The sequence below is a fragment of the Limulus polyphemus genome, unplaced genomic scaffold (assembly GCF_000517525.1).
Source record: "Limulus polyphemus unplaced genomic scaffold, Limulus_polyphemus-2.1.2 Scaffold1693, whole genome shotgun sequence".
NCBI lineage: Eukaryota > Metazoa > Arthropoda > Merostomata > Xiphosura > Limulidae > Limulus > Limulus polyphemus.
The window spans coordinates 103,110-120,919 of NW_013667303.1; the positions used below are offsets into that span (position 1 = coordinate 103,110).

The 17,810-nt window shown below is 32.4% G+C and overlaps 1 protein-coding gene across 1 annotated transcript in view; it reads left to right on the plus strand.

The window, feature by feature from the left end:
- LOC106464576 (rab GTPase-binding effector protein 1-like) overlaps positions 1 to 15,804 on the plus strand; it is a 31,035-nt gene extending 15,231 nt beyond the window's left edge. The window contains exons 7-15 of the mRNA XM_013924728.2: positions 477 to 698; positions 1,502 to 1,600; positions 3,820 to 3,858; positions 5,155 to 5,256; positions 7,010 to 7,199; positions 7,631 to 7,797; positions 9,193 to 9,309; positions 9,580 to 9,690; positions 13,933 to 15,804. Of these exons, the coding sequence (XP_013780182.1) occupies positions 477 to 698; positions 1,502 to 1,600; positions 3,820 to 3,858; positions 5,155 to 5,256; positions 7,010 to 7,199; positions 7,631 to 7,797; positions 9,193 to 9,309; positions 9,580 to 9,690; positions 13,933 to 14,100 (1,215 nt within the window). The 3' untranslated portion in view covers positions 14,101 to 15,804. The remainder of the gene's footprint in view (positions 1 to 476; positions 699 to 1,501; positions 1,601 to 3,819; positions 3,859 to 5,154; positions 5,257 to 7,009; positions 7,200 to 7,630; positions 7,798 to 9,192; positions 9,310 to 9,579; positions 9,691 to 13,932) is intronic.
- Positions 15,805 to 17,810: the final 2,006 nt, after the last annotated feature.

The window sequence follows — 17,810 nt, forward strand, 5'->3', positions numbered from 1 at the left end:
TATCAGTTGGGTCCTTTTAAAGGAAGACATTTAAATGATATTTTTTTTTTGGTCAAATCCTAAAGGATTTTACTTTTCTAAAGGGAGCTACTGTCAATAAAGAAAGAATTAAACTAACCTTTTCTACACTCTGGTCAGAATTTCACCTGTACAAAGGAAATAACTGCTATTAAGGACGGGATTGACCAGTACCTGGCAAAAAATAACTTGCTTAAAAATAACTTGAAATTAAGGAAGTGATTAAACTTTTCACTTTCTATTCACTTAAAGGATTTTTAGCACAAAGGAAGAAGATTCTGGAAAAACGATTTAAACTTTAATTACATGTCGGTGGTTGTTGAAGAGCTGGAATAATTTTTTTTTTATATTCTAATTTATAAATAATATGATTGTGTGTATCTTTATCTTAATATATTGGAAATAATTTCTAAATTTTTGTTCATGTAAACTCAGAATTTTGTGAAACACCTTTACAGGTTAAGCGTGCACGGGAAAAAATTGGACAGCCTTGTGCAATGTGCTCAAACTATGAGGTTCGACTCCAGCAAGCTCAGCAGTCGGAAGTAAGTCAACGGCAACAGGTGACGGGCTTGCAACAAGTAATTGCCAAGTATAAAGAAGACCTTCAGAGGGAACAGAAATTCCGCCATGAGCTTGAGCAGAAGTTCAATAAATATGCTGAAGATTACAAAAAAGAGGCAATTTTGTTTACTTTTTTTCTTTGGGAAAATTAGTTTAGGCTAAAATATTTCCCTGCTGTACGTGAGTTACATCAACACTATTAGGGAGTAGCAGTATTCAGATGTGAAGTAAAATAAACTTTCAGCATCTTTACAAAATGAATAAACACAATGAGGCAATAAAATTTATCAAGTTTTGGAAATAGTTACATCACTATATATACCTTGTCAGTTCATTTCCTTCTTAAATTTCTGTTGTCAAATATACTTCTTACATGTCCCATTTAACCTATTGTGAAAAAAACAAGTGACAATAGCTCCACCTACATTTTTTTTCCAGCAAAATCTGTCTCTAAGTCACAATGACACAACTTTTCTGATTTAACAGATTTTAGAATACAGTATATTCATGCGTTAATGAAGCAAATGGAGAATGGTGGAATATAACAACTGGATTATTATGATCATAGTATAATAGTTATGGGAAGCCTTGGACTGTTACCCTTAATCGTAAGGCAGTCCACCACCATAAAGCTCATTAGTTTCTGTTCAGTTAACAATATACTGGATTTGTGACTTTCTTATTAACAAAAATAATTACAAATCATCCTAATTAACATGTATTTTTTTTGTATTATTCTTTAACTTGTAGTGATTTTTACTGAAAGTTTTCCAGTAACCATTAATTTCTTACTAAGAGCAGTCATAAGAGATTCTAACTTGAAAAACTGATGGTTTTAGTATCACAAAGTGAAATATAAATTTGTGAAATATTTTACTTCAACAGTAACTGATATAGGTTTTTAACTTGTAATTCACAGGTTAGTGAGCTATTTAGCAAGTTTGAAGAGGCAGAAAGGTTGTCTTTGGATCTTAAAGCAAGTTACACGGCGTGCTACAACGATGTATACGATCAGTTGGTGAGTAGTATTATAGCTCAACTACTTGTGAAGATTTACATAGTTGGTGTTGTATTATAGCTCAACTACTGGTGAAGATCTACAGATACTTCGCAAATTTCAAAATTCCTTGGTCTCAACTATGAAGTCTGATATGTGGAAATAAACTTTTTTACAAATTTTTGAGTTAGAAATAAATAAAAGATATAAATCTGAAAATTAAAAACAAATTCAACAACATTCTATGAAAGTCAGTTTAGTACAATCAAACTAAGACCAACAGAACAAAGTCACAGTTTATGTTAATACGTTTGAATATTAGACTGTTTAAGAAACAAAGTAGCATGAAGCACATTTTAACCCTCGTCGTGCATAAAAGTTATCAGGCTGGTTCCCAAAAAGTGTCAATTATCCACTAAAAAAATAAAATTAGGAAGTTGATCTTTTCTAGTCTTTTGTGAAGCCGTGAGGTAAATCCGCTTGTTGCAGTGGAAGGAAAGGTTTTTGTGAAGCCGTGGGATAAATCCACTTGTCTCATCAAATGGCTATAAATGGCAAAGTGAATATATTCGCTTGACGCATTGTAAGGGTTAAAATAGACTAAGACATATATATATAATTTATTTAATTTTGTCTCATCAAATGGCTATAAATGGCAAAGTGAATATATCCGCTTGACGCATCGTAAGGGTTAAAATAGACTAAGACATATATATAATTTATATAATTTTGTCTCATCTGGCATAAATGGCAAAGTGAATATATCGCTTGACGCATCGTAAGGGTTAAAATAGACTAAGACATATATATAATTTATATAATTTTGTCTCATCAAATGGCTATAAATGGCAAAGTGAATATATCCGCTTGACGCATCGTAAGGGTTAAAATAGACTAAGCCATATATATAATTTTAAGTTTACCTTCAATATTAATCAAGGCAAGTTTTTATTTTTGGTTATTTAAGATTTTGTATTTTTATTAATATCTATCACTAGCTTCTGATTAAAGCATAGATCAGAACAAAAAATTAACCTAGTAAATAATGTAGCTGCTTTAATATACTGGTCTATCTAGGAGCGTGTGATGTCATAAAACAAAAACTAATAACAAACAGAATGTATTGATTCACATTAGTGGAGTATGAGCACTGTTGGTGATACTTTACGCCACAAACCTAGTAATATATTTCAAGGTTTGGCCAGATTAGGATTAACGGTAGCCCTAAATCTATATAATAAACTAACAGTTAAAATAATCATAAAAATGTTTTTACTATTATCTCGAGCCCGGCATGGCCAGGTGGATAAGGTGGTAGCGGGGTCGAATCCCTGTCCCACCAAACGTGCTCACCCTTTCAGCCGTGGGGGCGTTATAATGTGACGGTCAATCCCACTATTCGTTGGTAAAAGAGTAGCCCAAGAATTGGCTGTGGGTGGTGATGACTAGCTGCCTTCCCTCTAGTCTTACACTGCTAAATTAGGGACGGCTAGCGCAGATAACCCTCGTGTAGCTTTGCACGAAAATTCAAAACAAACTATTATCTCGACTTTTACTCTTTCCAAACTAAAGAAACTCTGTGATGTAGGATTTTGTCCTACACAAACTAACCTTATTTGTGTATGTATACATCGTAAAGTCTTACTTATTGTATGTTGTAAAGTGTGGAAAAAAAAAGACGCTTTAGCCGAAATGATTCAAATGAGACAATATTTGGTCAACTAAGAGCTTCAAAAACACCACTTTAATAGAAACTGTGCTGCTCCTTTAAAAAACTGATTTTAGGACTTGCTGTGAACGTCAATAAAACTTTGCATCACGATCATCTTGTGATGCCATCTCTTTTATCAGCTCTCCTATTAATTTTTTGTCTAGTTAATTTTCTTTGTAAGGACCTAATGGTATTTTGATTAATTATTTTCCTCTTTCAGCAAAGACGTTTTGATTTACGTAGAAAGTATGAAGCTCTGGTGAGAAAAGAAAGATGGTTACTTTTAACGATCTGAACTGAAATCATCTAAAAAGTCTGATAATTTTACAAATACATTTTCCAAAATCATACCAGAATTAAGGAGTTTGAGCACGATTTTCATCATCTAATTCATCACATTTGTGTTTATTTTAATTATTTCATGTTTTATTAGTAAGAATACAGCTTGTAAAAACTATGGGTGTTAATATTGGCTTATACACTTTTTAAGTTTATGTTGATATCTATTTAAAATCTTGTATTATTTCAGAAAAGGCTAAAAAGTGAAAAAGAAAAGATGAAGGCCTCTGTAAGTACTCCTTGCACTAAGATGTTATTTCTGTATTCTGTCTGTTTATGATAGTTAAATATGCTGAAAAGATACTTAGTGTCTTATTTATAGTAATGTGCATATGTTTGTATGTCTAGTTTAACATCTATACCAAGACTTAGAAATATTTTGAAACAAAAAGTATTTATATTTGTTCAGTAATTGTTGGGGCAGAAAAGAAAACCTTTTACATAGAGAAGAGTCTCCTCAGAATTGTAATGCACTTACAAACGGAAATTAATTGAGACACAAAATATATAGGTATATGAGTGTGTATGTGTGTTCATTGTTGAGCTCTCAAATGCTGACAGAACGTTAAATTAGAAGAAACCAGATTGCAGATTATTTTCTAATCTTCTCTCCAAACATTTTCTTGCCAACTGCACGAGAGAGAAAGAGTGTGAAGAATTTGGTCATTTAGTTGTTAGTAGTGAAAACAAACAAATGAAATTTAATAAAACCACAAGAACTTACACGATTTATAATTTATCTGTGGTACAGCAATTAGGTATAAAAAAACAACAACACAAAAAGTAAATAAAAATGTCTACTTTTGTACCACAGATAAATTAGAAATCATGCAAGTTCTTGTGATTTTATTAAATTTCATGTATTTGTTTTCAGAAAGAAAACAAATGATGAGAGTAGAAGTTACTTAATTAAGAGTTAATGTTTCGAAATTAAAATAATAACTTCATTAACTCATTTATTTTGAGACCTTAAAGTATCACTTGAAAACATGCTGTGTGGGAAGTTATTTTATTAAATTTATGGGCTCAGGTGGGACGAGAAATACAAAGTTGAGCCTTGGTTAGTAGGGAAAAGAAAGTTAGTTTTGAATCAGTGGTTTACTGCATGTCAGGGGGGTTTTCAATGTAGAGAACAAGATGGAATACCTCAAACGTTGGTCTACTTTTATCATCTATCTTCACAACTTGTGTGTGCCATTTTTAGTCTGTAAATTCTTACGTCAGTAATTAGGCTTTCTTTTTTTTAAATTGTTTTGTCATGTAATATTTAATCTGATATAAGAATAAATCTTTTTGGATAAGCATCTGCAGGATATTGTTATTCTTATTTATTTGATTAAAAAGCAAAAATGTTAATTTTTTTTTCATAATTTCATTGGTTAATTAAATTTGTTTATTTTATTATAACCCTAATGTACAGCTTTTTAAAGTTATGTGTTAGAAATGTTCGTAAAAAATTATCTTTATTATCTACAAATAAAATTGTTTTGATCTCCTTAGTGATTTTTTTTTCATATGTTTCTAGCTTACAAGGTTGCAGACTGAAAACAGCTCCTTAATGGCAAAGCATATTGCTCGTGCTCAGCAGATACAGAGTGAAGTTATAAACCTTCCTAACACGGCTGAGGTTAGTAGTTCAAACATTAGCGAGAGCTAAAGAAAGGGTAGTATTTGTTTGCATGTTCCTTTAGACACGGATAGGTTGGAAATATACTTGGCTGGAAATAATTATTATAGCAGTTGATCAAGGTGGTTCAGTTACAACAAACCAATCATAAAATGGGGTTGATTGAACAGTATCAGATGATTGGTCAGACTTGAGGCCAGGCAACCAATCATTAGATGCCCTAACAGTTCCAGAAAAATGTGTAGGACAAAGCCTGCATGCTATATTTCAAGATCCTAGGTTATTTAATAAGTTTAAAACATACAAACTTTCTAGAATAAGCATTGTTGTAAGGTTACAAGCCCTCTAGTGTCTCAGTTGGAATGAAACCCAGAATATCGTGATGCTTACACTCAGAATAAACTTACACAAACAGCTAACAATGTTTATGGGACCTAAAATAAAAAACATCTTTTTTTTTATTACTAGCTATAAAAAGTTTGAGGTAGTAGAAATGCTAGATTTAAAATGTTTCAGAATAGCTTTAGAAAGTAAGTCCTTGTAAGAAAACATTCTACACAATGTTCAAGAAAAGAGTGGTAGAAATATCGTAGTTGGAAGTTTTACATATCAATAAGATTAGTAGATGTGTATTAGTGTTCTGAAAAACACCATTAACCCTATCGAGGCAGGTAGGTCAGTGAGCATGTTTGTAGACTTGTATTCAAAATTTTATTGAACTACTAATTTATGAATGTATGTCAATAAACTTGGTATTAAATTGTAGATTATAATTCAAATTTTAGTGTTATGCATTAGTTAATTTCTTAATTTGAAAGTACATAAAAAAAAAAGCCAATTATTGATTTTTGTGTGTCACACTGGTTAGCATCATCTGGGTTTGGTAAGATAACATTTTATGACACTCACAATACAATACAATATAAACTCAAATTTCCAATATTAGCAAGCTAGAATATAAGATAAGTACCTCCTACCTTTTCTATTTGCTGAGATACCATGATATTTATTGAATCCACCATGTTGGCTCCACCCACCACTTCATCATTTGAGAAGACTTGTTTATCTACACCTGCTTTTCTGTACCTATAAGTTTATAACCAATAAAAAGCTCTACATTTCGTCTACATAATTCTGTTAGTCTTTCTAAGTTATTTACGACAGGAAAGCTCTTATATCGTTGGAGAGTTTGAAGTATTATGATCAATGCTTTTTCTCAAACAGAAATTTGATTTTCTTAGACCCAAATACAGCATAGTTAGAAAGCCTGGTAAATTACAATAGATTTTTGTGGTATCGGTATAGTCGTTTATAATTTTTTGGTATTCAAAGATGCATATATAGAGTCTGTAAAAGTAATTTCTACATCCACGTGTGAGTTTGGACAAGGCTTACGACAAGGGTTAGCAAGTACGACTCACGAGTGCAAAAAAAGAACTTCAAAACATTGAGGTTTTTTTTATTTTTCATTTGTTTTCTTTATTTATTATCATAAAAATAACTAAAATGTAAAATAAAATGTAAAAAATAAAAACTTAGATAAAGATTTTGTTGCCGAATAAACCTTTTTTATGTGCATTTTTACGTTTTGTATTTTAAGTGTAATTTGTCTAACTTTGTGGAGATCTACTGTATAATTATAGAATTGTTTTTACTGTGATTTTTAGTACTTAAGAATTCTACAGTTTGAATTGTAATTGAAATAATTAGCTAATTATAAGTTGTAATACAAGCAACCGACTTGTCTTTCCAGGAAATGCAGTTTTTGTATTTGAAACTACGAGAAGACTTAATAACAGCCCAGGTGGCCAAAGAACAAACGGAAGAATCCCTCAAAAGTGAAATTCTCTTCTTGCGAGATCAGCTCATGGGAGAACAGAATGCTAAAGAAACATTAGAGGACACACTTACGCAGGAAATTGACCATCTGCGAGAACAACTTGGTATTCGTAATTTGTAACTCATGAGCATTTGCAAAGATGTCTTTAGGGTTTACATTTATGAAACTTGTTACTCTGAAGGAAATGCCTGTGGCAGATAAAAGTTAGATAATTGTGTAACTTCTGAACACTGGGCGGATTGCTGAACGTGTTTAATCATATTTACTTTGTTGTTGTTTATAGATTTAGTAATTGTTTCTGTAATGGTTGCTTTTAAGTTGATTTTGAAGTCTACATAGTAGTTGGCTTATGTGTGTGAAAGTTAAATGGTTTTAGCTGTTTTTGTAGTTATGTTTTAATTTTCTTACCATATATACTTTGAATTACTCTTGTTTTGATTGTGTAAGAAATTAGTACCATTGGTTTGGTATAAATAAATTGTAGATTTTTTTAAAGTCGTTTCTACCATAATAAAATAATGCGTGTAATATTAGGTATCTTTGAGAGCATCAAGACTGAATTTGAGATTGAAAAATCTAAACGAACAGAAGTGGAACAAAAACTTAAACATTTCCAGTCCCACATGAACCAGGCTCATGGAGAAGGGCAGAAACACATCAATGAGCTAAAGAAAACGATAGAAGAATCTGGAGCCACTAATGTAAGAACTCTGGTCAACCTAGGTACAAAGCTAATAACTGCTTTACTTACAGCTTTAAATGTTAGCTTAAAATTTTAATTTACATGTTTTTCAAATTATTTGGTTAAGTTTGATAGTCAAGAGTTAAAAAAAAAACTTGGGGAAAAAATCAGTAATTTTTTATAGAAGTCTTAATGCTAAATATTAAAATGATATTAAACTCCTTTGAATTGTCAGTAAGGCATTTGTGTTTCTTAAATTGAAAACTATGGTTTTATTTATCAATTATTGTGCTAAACATAAATACAAAATTTTGATATTTAAGCATCCAGCCTTTTTTTAGAAAAAAAAAAAAACTTAACACTTATAAACATGTGATTACATGTAGTAGACAGGTGAGAAGAAGCAATATTAATTTAATGTCAACTTGAGTTTATTTTGTTTCCCCTATTCATTAGCATCTTAGAGATTTTAACTGACTATATGTACGATCTAGTACAATATAAATAAACTATGTAATAGATACTTCTTAATATGCTTAGGTTTTTCCTAACATAAGGGAAACTTGAAGCCTTCCATATTATTAGCATTGTTTAAAATTAATCACTGATGTATAAAACTATCTATAGTACCAGAGCTCACATGTTTGCCAAATGTGGAAAGCACTCCTAGCCTGACAGGTTTCTCATTCAGTGTTTTAACACTATGTTATAAGCTGTAGTCAGTAATCTTGCACTACAGAAGTTGAGTATCTTATATCTAAAAGATTTGGGAACTTCACCATGTCATTACAATCCATGTCACCACATCCAGTCATGCTGTATCTGCTTCAATATCACCTGTGTTAAATATGAAATGCCTCATTTTCATTACCATGTAAGTTAATACTTGTTGCAAGTCTCTTTCTGGATGGTCTTGGTACCCCAAGTTGATCCATATTCCTTTGTTTTCTAATACCATTAAATGCTAGGGATATTCCCATTATGGAAATTCTAAATTCCCAATCTAAACACATCTTTATGATCTGAGTGTATTATTATTTCATCCTAAAGGTTGTTGTGATCAGTATTTGGTGGCATCATACTACCTATGAAATGCCAAACAATGTTAAAATGTGGTTGTGATAAATGCCATTTCATTGTGACTACATATTGGCTGTGGTTATCACATGACTTGCTTATTGAAAATCATTTTATTATAATGTACTCAATCCTCATAGATATCTACAGTTTCTGATTTTAGATTTTTCAAGAAAACCTTTATTTGTTCTTTGAAACTTTTATCTGTGCTTTACTCTAATACAGATTGATTATCAGATCAATTCCTTCACTGATCAGTTAGTTCATAACAAGGAAACTGATTGGCATATCAACATTTTTTAAAGTTTAGAATTTTAAACTGGGAATTGTTTTGTAGCTTATGCTTGAAGAAGAAGTCCAGCAGCTGAAGTCCAAAGTCCAGAGCCTACAGACAGAATTAGATAATAGTGAAGCTGTTCAAAAAGACTTTGTAAAACTATCACAGTCCTTGCAGGTTGGGTAGAAATCTTCTTTTCACCTTAATATAAATAAGTATTTTGCTTAATTTGATAGTTCTATTTGTTGTTTCTCCTGTTTATGAAGAATGCTTTTTTCTTTGGAATATTTATGATGACCATAAATGAAAAATTTCAGTTATAAACTTTTTAACTAGAAAGTGTATTTTTAAACCAAAGTGTATCACTAACATTTATTTGTGACTTCAGTATTACTTGTACGGTCATTACAGTAGACGTGAACTGTTTGTTTTTCTTATATAAACTAGATGGAGCTAGAAAAGATCCGACAGTCGGACAATGAGGTGAGGTGGCAACACGAGGACGACATCAATGCTTGCAATTCATGTAAAAAACTACTTCACTCCAAAAAGGAAAAGGTACGTGTTGGATGAAAACCTATTTCGTAAAGTTTTTCAGATTCCTTTTACAGGATTCACTACGTGTTTTTTTATTTAAAAACAAAAAAAAAGTTTCCACTTCAATAGATCAATGCTGATAATAATGTAGAATAAAGCAATTGATTTGACAGTTAAAGGCAAGAATGAGTTTTTCCTTTTTCTCCTTTAGTTGTTTAAAAAAAATTGTGGGTTTATTTACCTTACACCTTTTGTGTCATTAGAAGTGCATCACTCCTATGTATATACATGGAGAGCTAAGAGAAAGTATCCAGGAAATATTTTTCACTAACAGTGTCTATACAGAGATGTGGTTATATGTATTTCTTGGACAAAAATGTTCAAATTTCGCTATAACAAGCCTCCTGTAGGTGTAATTGTTATTAATGACCCCATAAAAAATCTCAAAGTGTTACTTTGACACACTTTTTAAAGCTAGTCGTTAAGTACCTTTAACAATAAACAAATCCGAGTTAAATTAAAACACTTTGTTTTGTCACGGAAGATATTCCTTCTTTATGATGTTTGTAATTAGTTTCCATATGCCGTGTTAACAGTCTTTTAGATGTTAATGGCCGGTCTAAGGAAAATTAATTTTGAGGGAGTGATAAATGTACAAGAATAAAAAAATTTTTTAACATTGTTTAACGCAATAGGTCGTGATTTTTGTACATTTATAGAAATAAGTAAATCTATAGGCAGTATTAATAACTGTTACGTACTTGAATATTCCTGCTGAAAAAGCACGTGCTTAACAAGCATATGCTTAACAACTTTAACATTTTTATTTTAATGTCGCAGGCTTTATTTTTATTTGAATAATACTGGATTTTTTTCTTTAGAAATAAAAGCATTTCTCTTCACTTCATTATAAAAACATTTATGAGCTATGAATTTTGATTTTGCAAACTTACAGAAATGCCCAGAGTTTAACATGTGTGTTAACGAAGATGAGTTAAAAGATTGGTGTTTATAACGTTTTATGGTTTACTCTGGTGAACTTGCAATGTAGCTTATTGTTTATTATTGAAATATCGCAAGGTCAAGATATGCAATTTATTCAACACAAATATTAACTATCATTTGAACAAGTAATATTCTATATAGAAGTTGACTCTCAGTATGCTGATACCAGTGAGTCAAATGACTCCATTAGTCATGAATAAAATGGGAGGCCTCTGTATTAAAAGGAAAAAAGCTTGATTTTCCTAACTGTGTGTGTTTTTTTTATGTTTGCGGTAATGTTGTATTTAACCACCATGATTATTGTGCCCTCTTGGTGGCTCTCAGGTAAGTCAGCAGGCTTCCGATATCGTATTTCTATGCCCATGGTGAGCAGAGCACAGATAGCCCATTGTGTAATTTTCTGCTTAACAATAACCAAAACAATGATAATTGTAAAGATAGAAGCTTGTTGGTAAAAGTGAAGGAGATTGTGATACTGTTATTTGATTTAGTAAAACACTTCAAAGCACAGACTAATACCCTGTTTACATTTTTTGTAGTTCATTGTTTCTCAGTAGCTCTGTGAAGGCAACTTTTGATATATTTTTTAAAGAATTTATTATTTACTATTTCTGCACAAAAGTCTGTTATGTATTTCAAGTTGCAAACTGTGTTATGCAAAAAACAAACAAACTTGGCACAATGCTGTAAACTAAAAATGTATTTAAAATTTTCTCTCTCAATGTGATGCCCATACATAATCGTCAGTGCTAAACTTTACCAGGATCAGAAATCTTCGTGCCGGACCTGCTTCTTTGTTGGTGTTGGAAACACACACGGCCTGTGTGAAAATGGCCCAAAGTCTAAGAAAAGTGGTGGGAAAAAGACAATAACAGACTAGTCCCACATCTTCTCTCTGTCCCTTCATGACTGAGCATTATTTCAAAGAAAACACGGTCTCGAGTGAAAGTCGTAACATGGTGCGTTGCCAGCAGAACCACTGCAGACTGAAGAACAGAATTATGATTGAGTCACAGAAGTAAAGATATTCACCCCAGCAGCTCTTCCTGTAATGATGATATATCTATCAGTAGCAGCTCAGTATGAAGATCTGCTATAAAACCTCCATGTCGATTGACTGATGGAGAAACCTATTTGCTACGGCAATTCTGACACTGGCACATGTGGTTCTGGTGTTGCTATTCAGATATATCACATACACACAGATCTTCACATGGTTATTCTAATACACGACACAAATTCCAAGTTTTAGAACAACACTCGGCTATCAGACAGGCAGCCTTCAGCATGCTGGAAGCATTGATGACCAGAAAATGGTCAAGAATAATAAATTAATCATCACTCCTGCTCCTAACATGATGGACAGCTGTGCTATTTCACCCTCTTCCCATAAGAGTTCCTTTTGGATTTAAAGTCCCATCACACCCATCTTTAAGACTCTGAACACAGGTAGAATATTGGATGATGTATTTCTCATTACAAAATCATCATCCTCAAGTAAAATTAACAATCTAAGATCAACAGCTCTCTCAATTCTGTTAACTTCAATTAAAAGGATTCCTCCTGTACATCATCACTAAGGTTGAAGTTGTTCTTCCAAGACGATAACGAATCCGCTTCTAGTTTTGTGAGGAAAAATTTAAATGCTGGTTTTCCAACTACCTCACCAGTAAACTGTCGTACTCCAGAAAAAAAGAAGATTTCATATTATCCGAATCCTTTTCTTCTGAGCACTCTTTGGTTGGCTGATACTAATCTTCACTGAGTGACTGTCAAGATATTCTGGACACGTACCTAGTTTTTAACCATCTTTGACTAATAGTAATGCCATCGTGATGAACGTAGTGATTCTTCTAGTTTTCTGCAATATTCTGTTTGAGCAAAGCTGGGAAGGAAAATTACACGTTTGCAGAAATACTCCCAGAAACCGAATGGTATGTTTCTACATTAAAAATTTATCAGTAGCCCTATTTTCTCCAAGTCCGTTACCTCAAAGCAGATATCTTGAGAGCTTTGATCTGTATCTGTTGACTTAGACACAGCTTCTTGATCAATGGACCATCTTAAAGGCTTCCTTCCACACTTTTATATATTTTAACGTAGCAAACATAGATGAAGAAATGTGCTGGCGAGTGAAATGTGTCTGATTCTGTTTTACATTAGGTAAGTGGAGCATCATATGGAATCTCAATCAGATTTCTTCATAAAATGAAACTGTTTTTCTTTCAAACTTGAATGTTGATCTTATTATCCTGAAACTTAATGAAGTTTCAATACATTTAGAAGTATGCGATGATATATTTTGATTGTTTGGATTCCAATACCTGTTGTTGTTTTCTTCAGCTCTGTTCATACGGACTTCACGGTTGTGTCAACGTTTTTTAGAAGTTGAAATTGTTCAATGTCAAATAGAGCTTGTGTCATTTTTAAGTCCACATATTGTGTGTACGTCTGTGATATAAACAAGAACTATTTCATGTATTTACTCTTCTTTTACAAAGTGTAACAATAACATACTACTGATATTATGACACCATTAATAGATTTAGAAATTCTAAATAATTAATACTGGTTTCAGCATCCAACAAAGTTTTCCAATGCCATAATAGTTAGGCTTAATACCTAATGATCTAAAGGCTACCAATGCCATAATAGTTAGGCTTAATACCTAATGGTCTTAAGGCTACCAATGCAATAATAGTTAGGCTTAATACCTGATGGTCTTAAGGCTACCAATGCCATAATAGTTAGGCTTAATACCTGATGGTTTTAAGGCTACCAATGCCATAATAGTTATGCTTAATACCTAATGATCTAAAGGCTACCAATGCCATAATAGTTAGGCTTAATACCTGATGGTCTTAAGGCTACCAATGCCATAATAGTTAGGCTTAATACCTAATGATCTAAAGGCTAAAATTAAGACTTGTAAGTGTGATGCTTCTCATACTTGGTCAAAGATTGCATCAGGTATCATACTCTAGTTGTTTATATATTCCTATAATTTCATTAGCAAGCTTCCAATTCATAGTTTTTTTTTTCACCTAACAAAAAGAGAATTAATTCATTGTGTAATAAATTTCTACAGAACATTCAATTATATATATTTTGGCTTGACTTGGCACTGTTGAAATTATGTTTCTGTGTAGACATAAGCTTTATTTTTGACAGTGTTTAAAATTTCGTTGTTTTAATTACAATAGTGTATAGATCATTGTACAGTTTTTATTTCGTTTTCTGTATTCATTTCATCCACAGCATCACTGTAATCACTGTGGAAAGATTTTTTGTGCTGAATGCAACTCCAAAATAGTGTACAGTGGACCCAAACAACGGCCATTTAAAGTGTGCAGCGTATGCCACACGTTACTGGATCACGAGACGGCCCCATATTTTAGTAGCAGACTACCACAAACACCTAGTTAAAATCCTGTAGTCTTCAAACTGCGTCATCTCACACCGAAAATCACAAGTATGGGAAAATCTTGAAAATGTCTTTTTGGAAGAGAACTGTCTGGAAAATGTAATGTATGGGAAAATTGAAGGTAATGTTCAAATGGAGACATATCATTGTAGAAGGTTTAGATAATTCCTTTTGAGGATTTAAAAGAGATCCCCTCTCCGTTCCCCTTTAAACCATTAGAAGTGAAAATAATGCTGATTTTGTTATTTTATAGTGTGAAAGAATGACACACTGTGTGACGTTACTTTTAAACAAAAACAATTCACTTTTTCTCGAGAAGCAAGTTTTCTCTGCCATCTGTTCTGTGCAATGGGAAGTGTGCATTGAATGTTCTAGTGTGAAGATGTCTGCAGGACAGACTACTGAATTATCGTCTGCCAGACAGAGTGTATAGATAATATCTGTTTGATGGAACACTAAAGTCAATAGTTTTGTGCAAGAATATAAAAGTTTGATTGGTAGCTGTTATATAGCGGGAGTTGTGCTTTGTTTTAAAAAATAAAAGAAAGGCTATGTCCAGCAAGAAGAAAAGGTTTCCAGAAACAGACAAGAACAAATCCAATTTGAGCAGCTCTCTGGCAAATTAACTAAAACAGTGGTCTCGTTTGAACGTTGTGAGCTCTTTAATAGCAATTTCATGCTATACATTGTAGCTAGAAACCATTGAACCTGTACTGTTTGTGATACAGTATGTTTACACTTAGATTAAGTCTTTGAAAAGAAAAAAAAAAAGTTTCTTACGCTAAGAACGTGATTACAACTTATTAAAACTTTTTTGTTTTCCACAATATTAACCAGGAATTGATTTGTCTCACAAATAGATATACAGTGGTGTGGTTGGTTATATTACAGCATTACTTGTGACTACAGTATTAGCAGTAATGGTTTGTGTTTTAACTGTTTTGTTCTAAACTTGTATAATATTTCCACTAATAGTGCTTCAGTCAAATAGTCTCGGTTGGCATAGACCTGATAAAACACTAATTATAATTTCCTAAAGATCTTCCGGAACCCAACTGTAAGAATCACACATTTTATCTACATGTTTATATAATCTTGTTCAGGATAAAAATATCTTAGTAATTAGAACCCTTTTTTTTTAATATTATGCAAAAAATTTTTCACTTTTTTTTTTTCCTTTGGAGTCTTTCTACCGGACATTTGCTGGTTGTAATTGTATTATATGCTCTCTTTTGAAGTAACCTTAATATGGTCATTAATTTATGAATGTCACTAGTCACCAAATTAGCTAATAACTTTAAACTATATATTTATCAGTTGGTGTCAAGCTTCCTGATATAATGGATACTCATTGTATAAAAGTTACCAGCACAAAATTGAAGGCCATTTTTTGTAACTCTTCAAAGTTCTTAGTTTTTATCACCAACCTCTGTCACTAACAGCTACATGAAATTAACCTTTCGACGGTCACCATTGGCATACAGTATTTGAAGATTACTCAGTTGCTTAAGCTATATCAAAGTGACTTTTCATTAAACCTACTGTTAGTAACTACTTAAAGGTCAGAAAAAATGAATTGTAACTATTTGATGAAGGTGGTCTTTGGAAAACCTATTAATTAGCCATAAGATTGAGTTGTTCTTTTCAGGGCAATTTAATGTCTTTATTGAAGCGAATTTTCATCATTAAATTGAATAGTAAACCTTTATGTAGTGGTCTTTTTTTTTTTCTTTTCAAAATTAAATCATTGGCTCTAATAACACTGTACAGTTTTAAATAGCGGAACATTTTAGTTCTGTGTGAAAACTGTGTTTACTGAAGTACATCATGGGGAGGTAAATATTTTAAAATACGTGGGATGCCCATTTTTCGTGTGGTGCACACAGTTTTGACTAAATCCAGCTACCGTGTCCATCTAAAGTTACACATTTTTCCAAGTGTACACTGGAAGCGTGGGTACAAAATAGTGGTAATCACACACACACACACACACCAGTCATTTCTCATAGTTATCTTGTGGAAGATAATTCCACCATCTAATAACTTGAAAACTCTTATTTTCTGATTGCATCATTGCCATCTTGGAAACACACACCCCCCGAACGGATGAACTGGTTACTTTGTAGAGTCACGTCACTTCCTTAGGAAATGTGTGATCATGAGAGGAAGTACTAGTCTTATGTGAATCAAAGTTATATATATTGTATTCAAACACTCGGCCCAACACGAGGCATTTGTTTGTAAAATTATCTTTAACCTTGCTTGAAACGATTTATTGCTTGTATCGTGTTTTAGCTAAAAAACAAATATTTGTCTTGACCAGTTTTTGAACTGAAATAGTTGTGCTACACATTTCCTTTTGGAACATCCTGAAATGGGAAAACTCAATTCCAACATCATGGCACCTAACGTACTTAACCCTAGAATTACCAGTAGTGTCGACATGGATCTCATCAGCTTTTGAAACTCATTTTTCTAAACTATTTAGGCATGAAATTGATTGTGGACTTTGCTGGTTACAGAGCCCCCAATAACATACGAGTCACAAAAAATAGAGGGAGACAATAACTGTTGTAATTAATTCCACTAGTTACTGCTAGGAGATCCTATACATTTTACATAGAAGAATCACTTATCCCGAATTTTTTTAATCAGTTCTTTACACTTGAGTGTTGTGAGAGACAAAAACAAAGTTACTGAACATGATGCAACGTGAGGACCTCGTGAGCAGTGAACAGTATATGAAGAAGTCGGTAATTTGGTTAAAATTTGATTCCGTAGTATATACGAGTCAGGAAGTGGCACTGTACTTTGATGCCATATTTCTATATTCTCTGTTAATGGGTGAACAAAATACATTAAGATAAAAAAAAATAGGAATTGTATCTGATACTGTGCTAATTTTTCTTATACAGTTTGGTTTGACAGGCTTGAATACTTCTGCACTGTGATAGATTTTAATACGCTGTTACTGGCATTACTAAACCTTGAATGAGGAAAATTGTTCTCATATTAATGCTCTTTGTAACTTTTTTTTGGGGTTTTATGTATATCGTACATGTGCCATTATAAGAACAAGCTACTTACATAAAAAAAATCCACTGTTTTAGTCAGATTTATTGATATTAAAAGAATGCTCAATGTGTGTGTTGAAATGTCAGTCTATTGCATTTGAAGAAGGAAAGTTATAGATTTTATGAGTTTTCTAAAAATAATGGTGGACAGTTGCTCTTTCCTTGAAATGTTTAATTTGTTCAAGACTCGTACAATGAAGCTCTCGTGTTTTTCAAACACAATATAAAACAATGTGGTGTATTTGCCATTAAGAAAAATTGCACGCAGGATTTCTGCATGTGACGAAGTTCTGACAGTTTTCACTTATTTTGATAGCTACTGTAAAATTTTCTTTTCTTTGTTATGTGTAAAGAAAGTTTACAGATCAAACTTCAATGTCTTTGTTACAGGTTTACACAAGATTGTGCATAGAAAAGTGTAAGAAACTTTTATTTCCAAGTTTCATCTTTGCTTACAAAAAAGGTATCAATATTAAAGTTCTTTCAGTGTTCTTATGTTTCATTCACGGTCTCCAGTAATAGGTTGGTCTATAAGCATGTACTTTATAATACGTCATCAGACTCGAAGCTTTTTACAATCTCAGGCTGCTTAAAATCTACACTAGTTCTCCAATTTTTATCTTTCTCTCCCTCTCTCT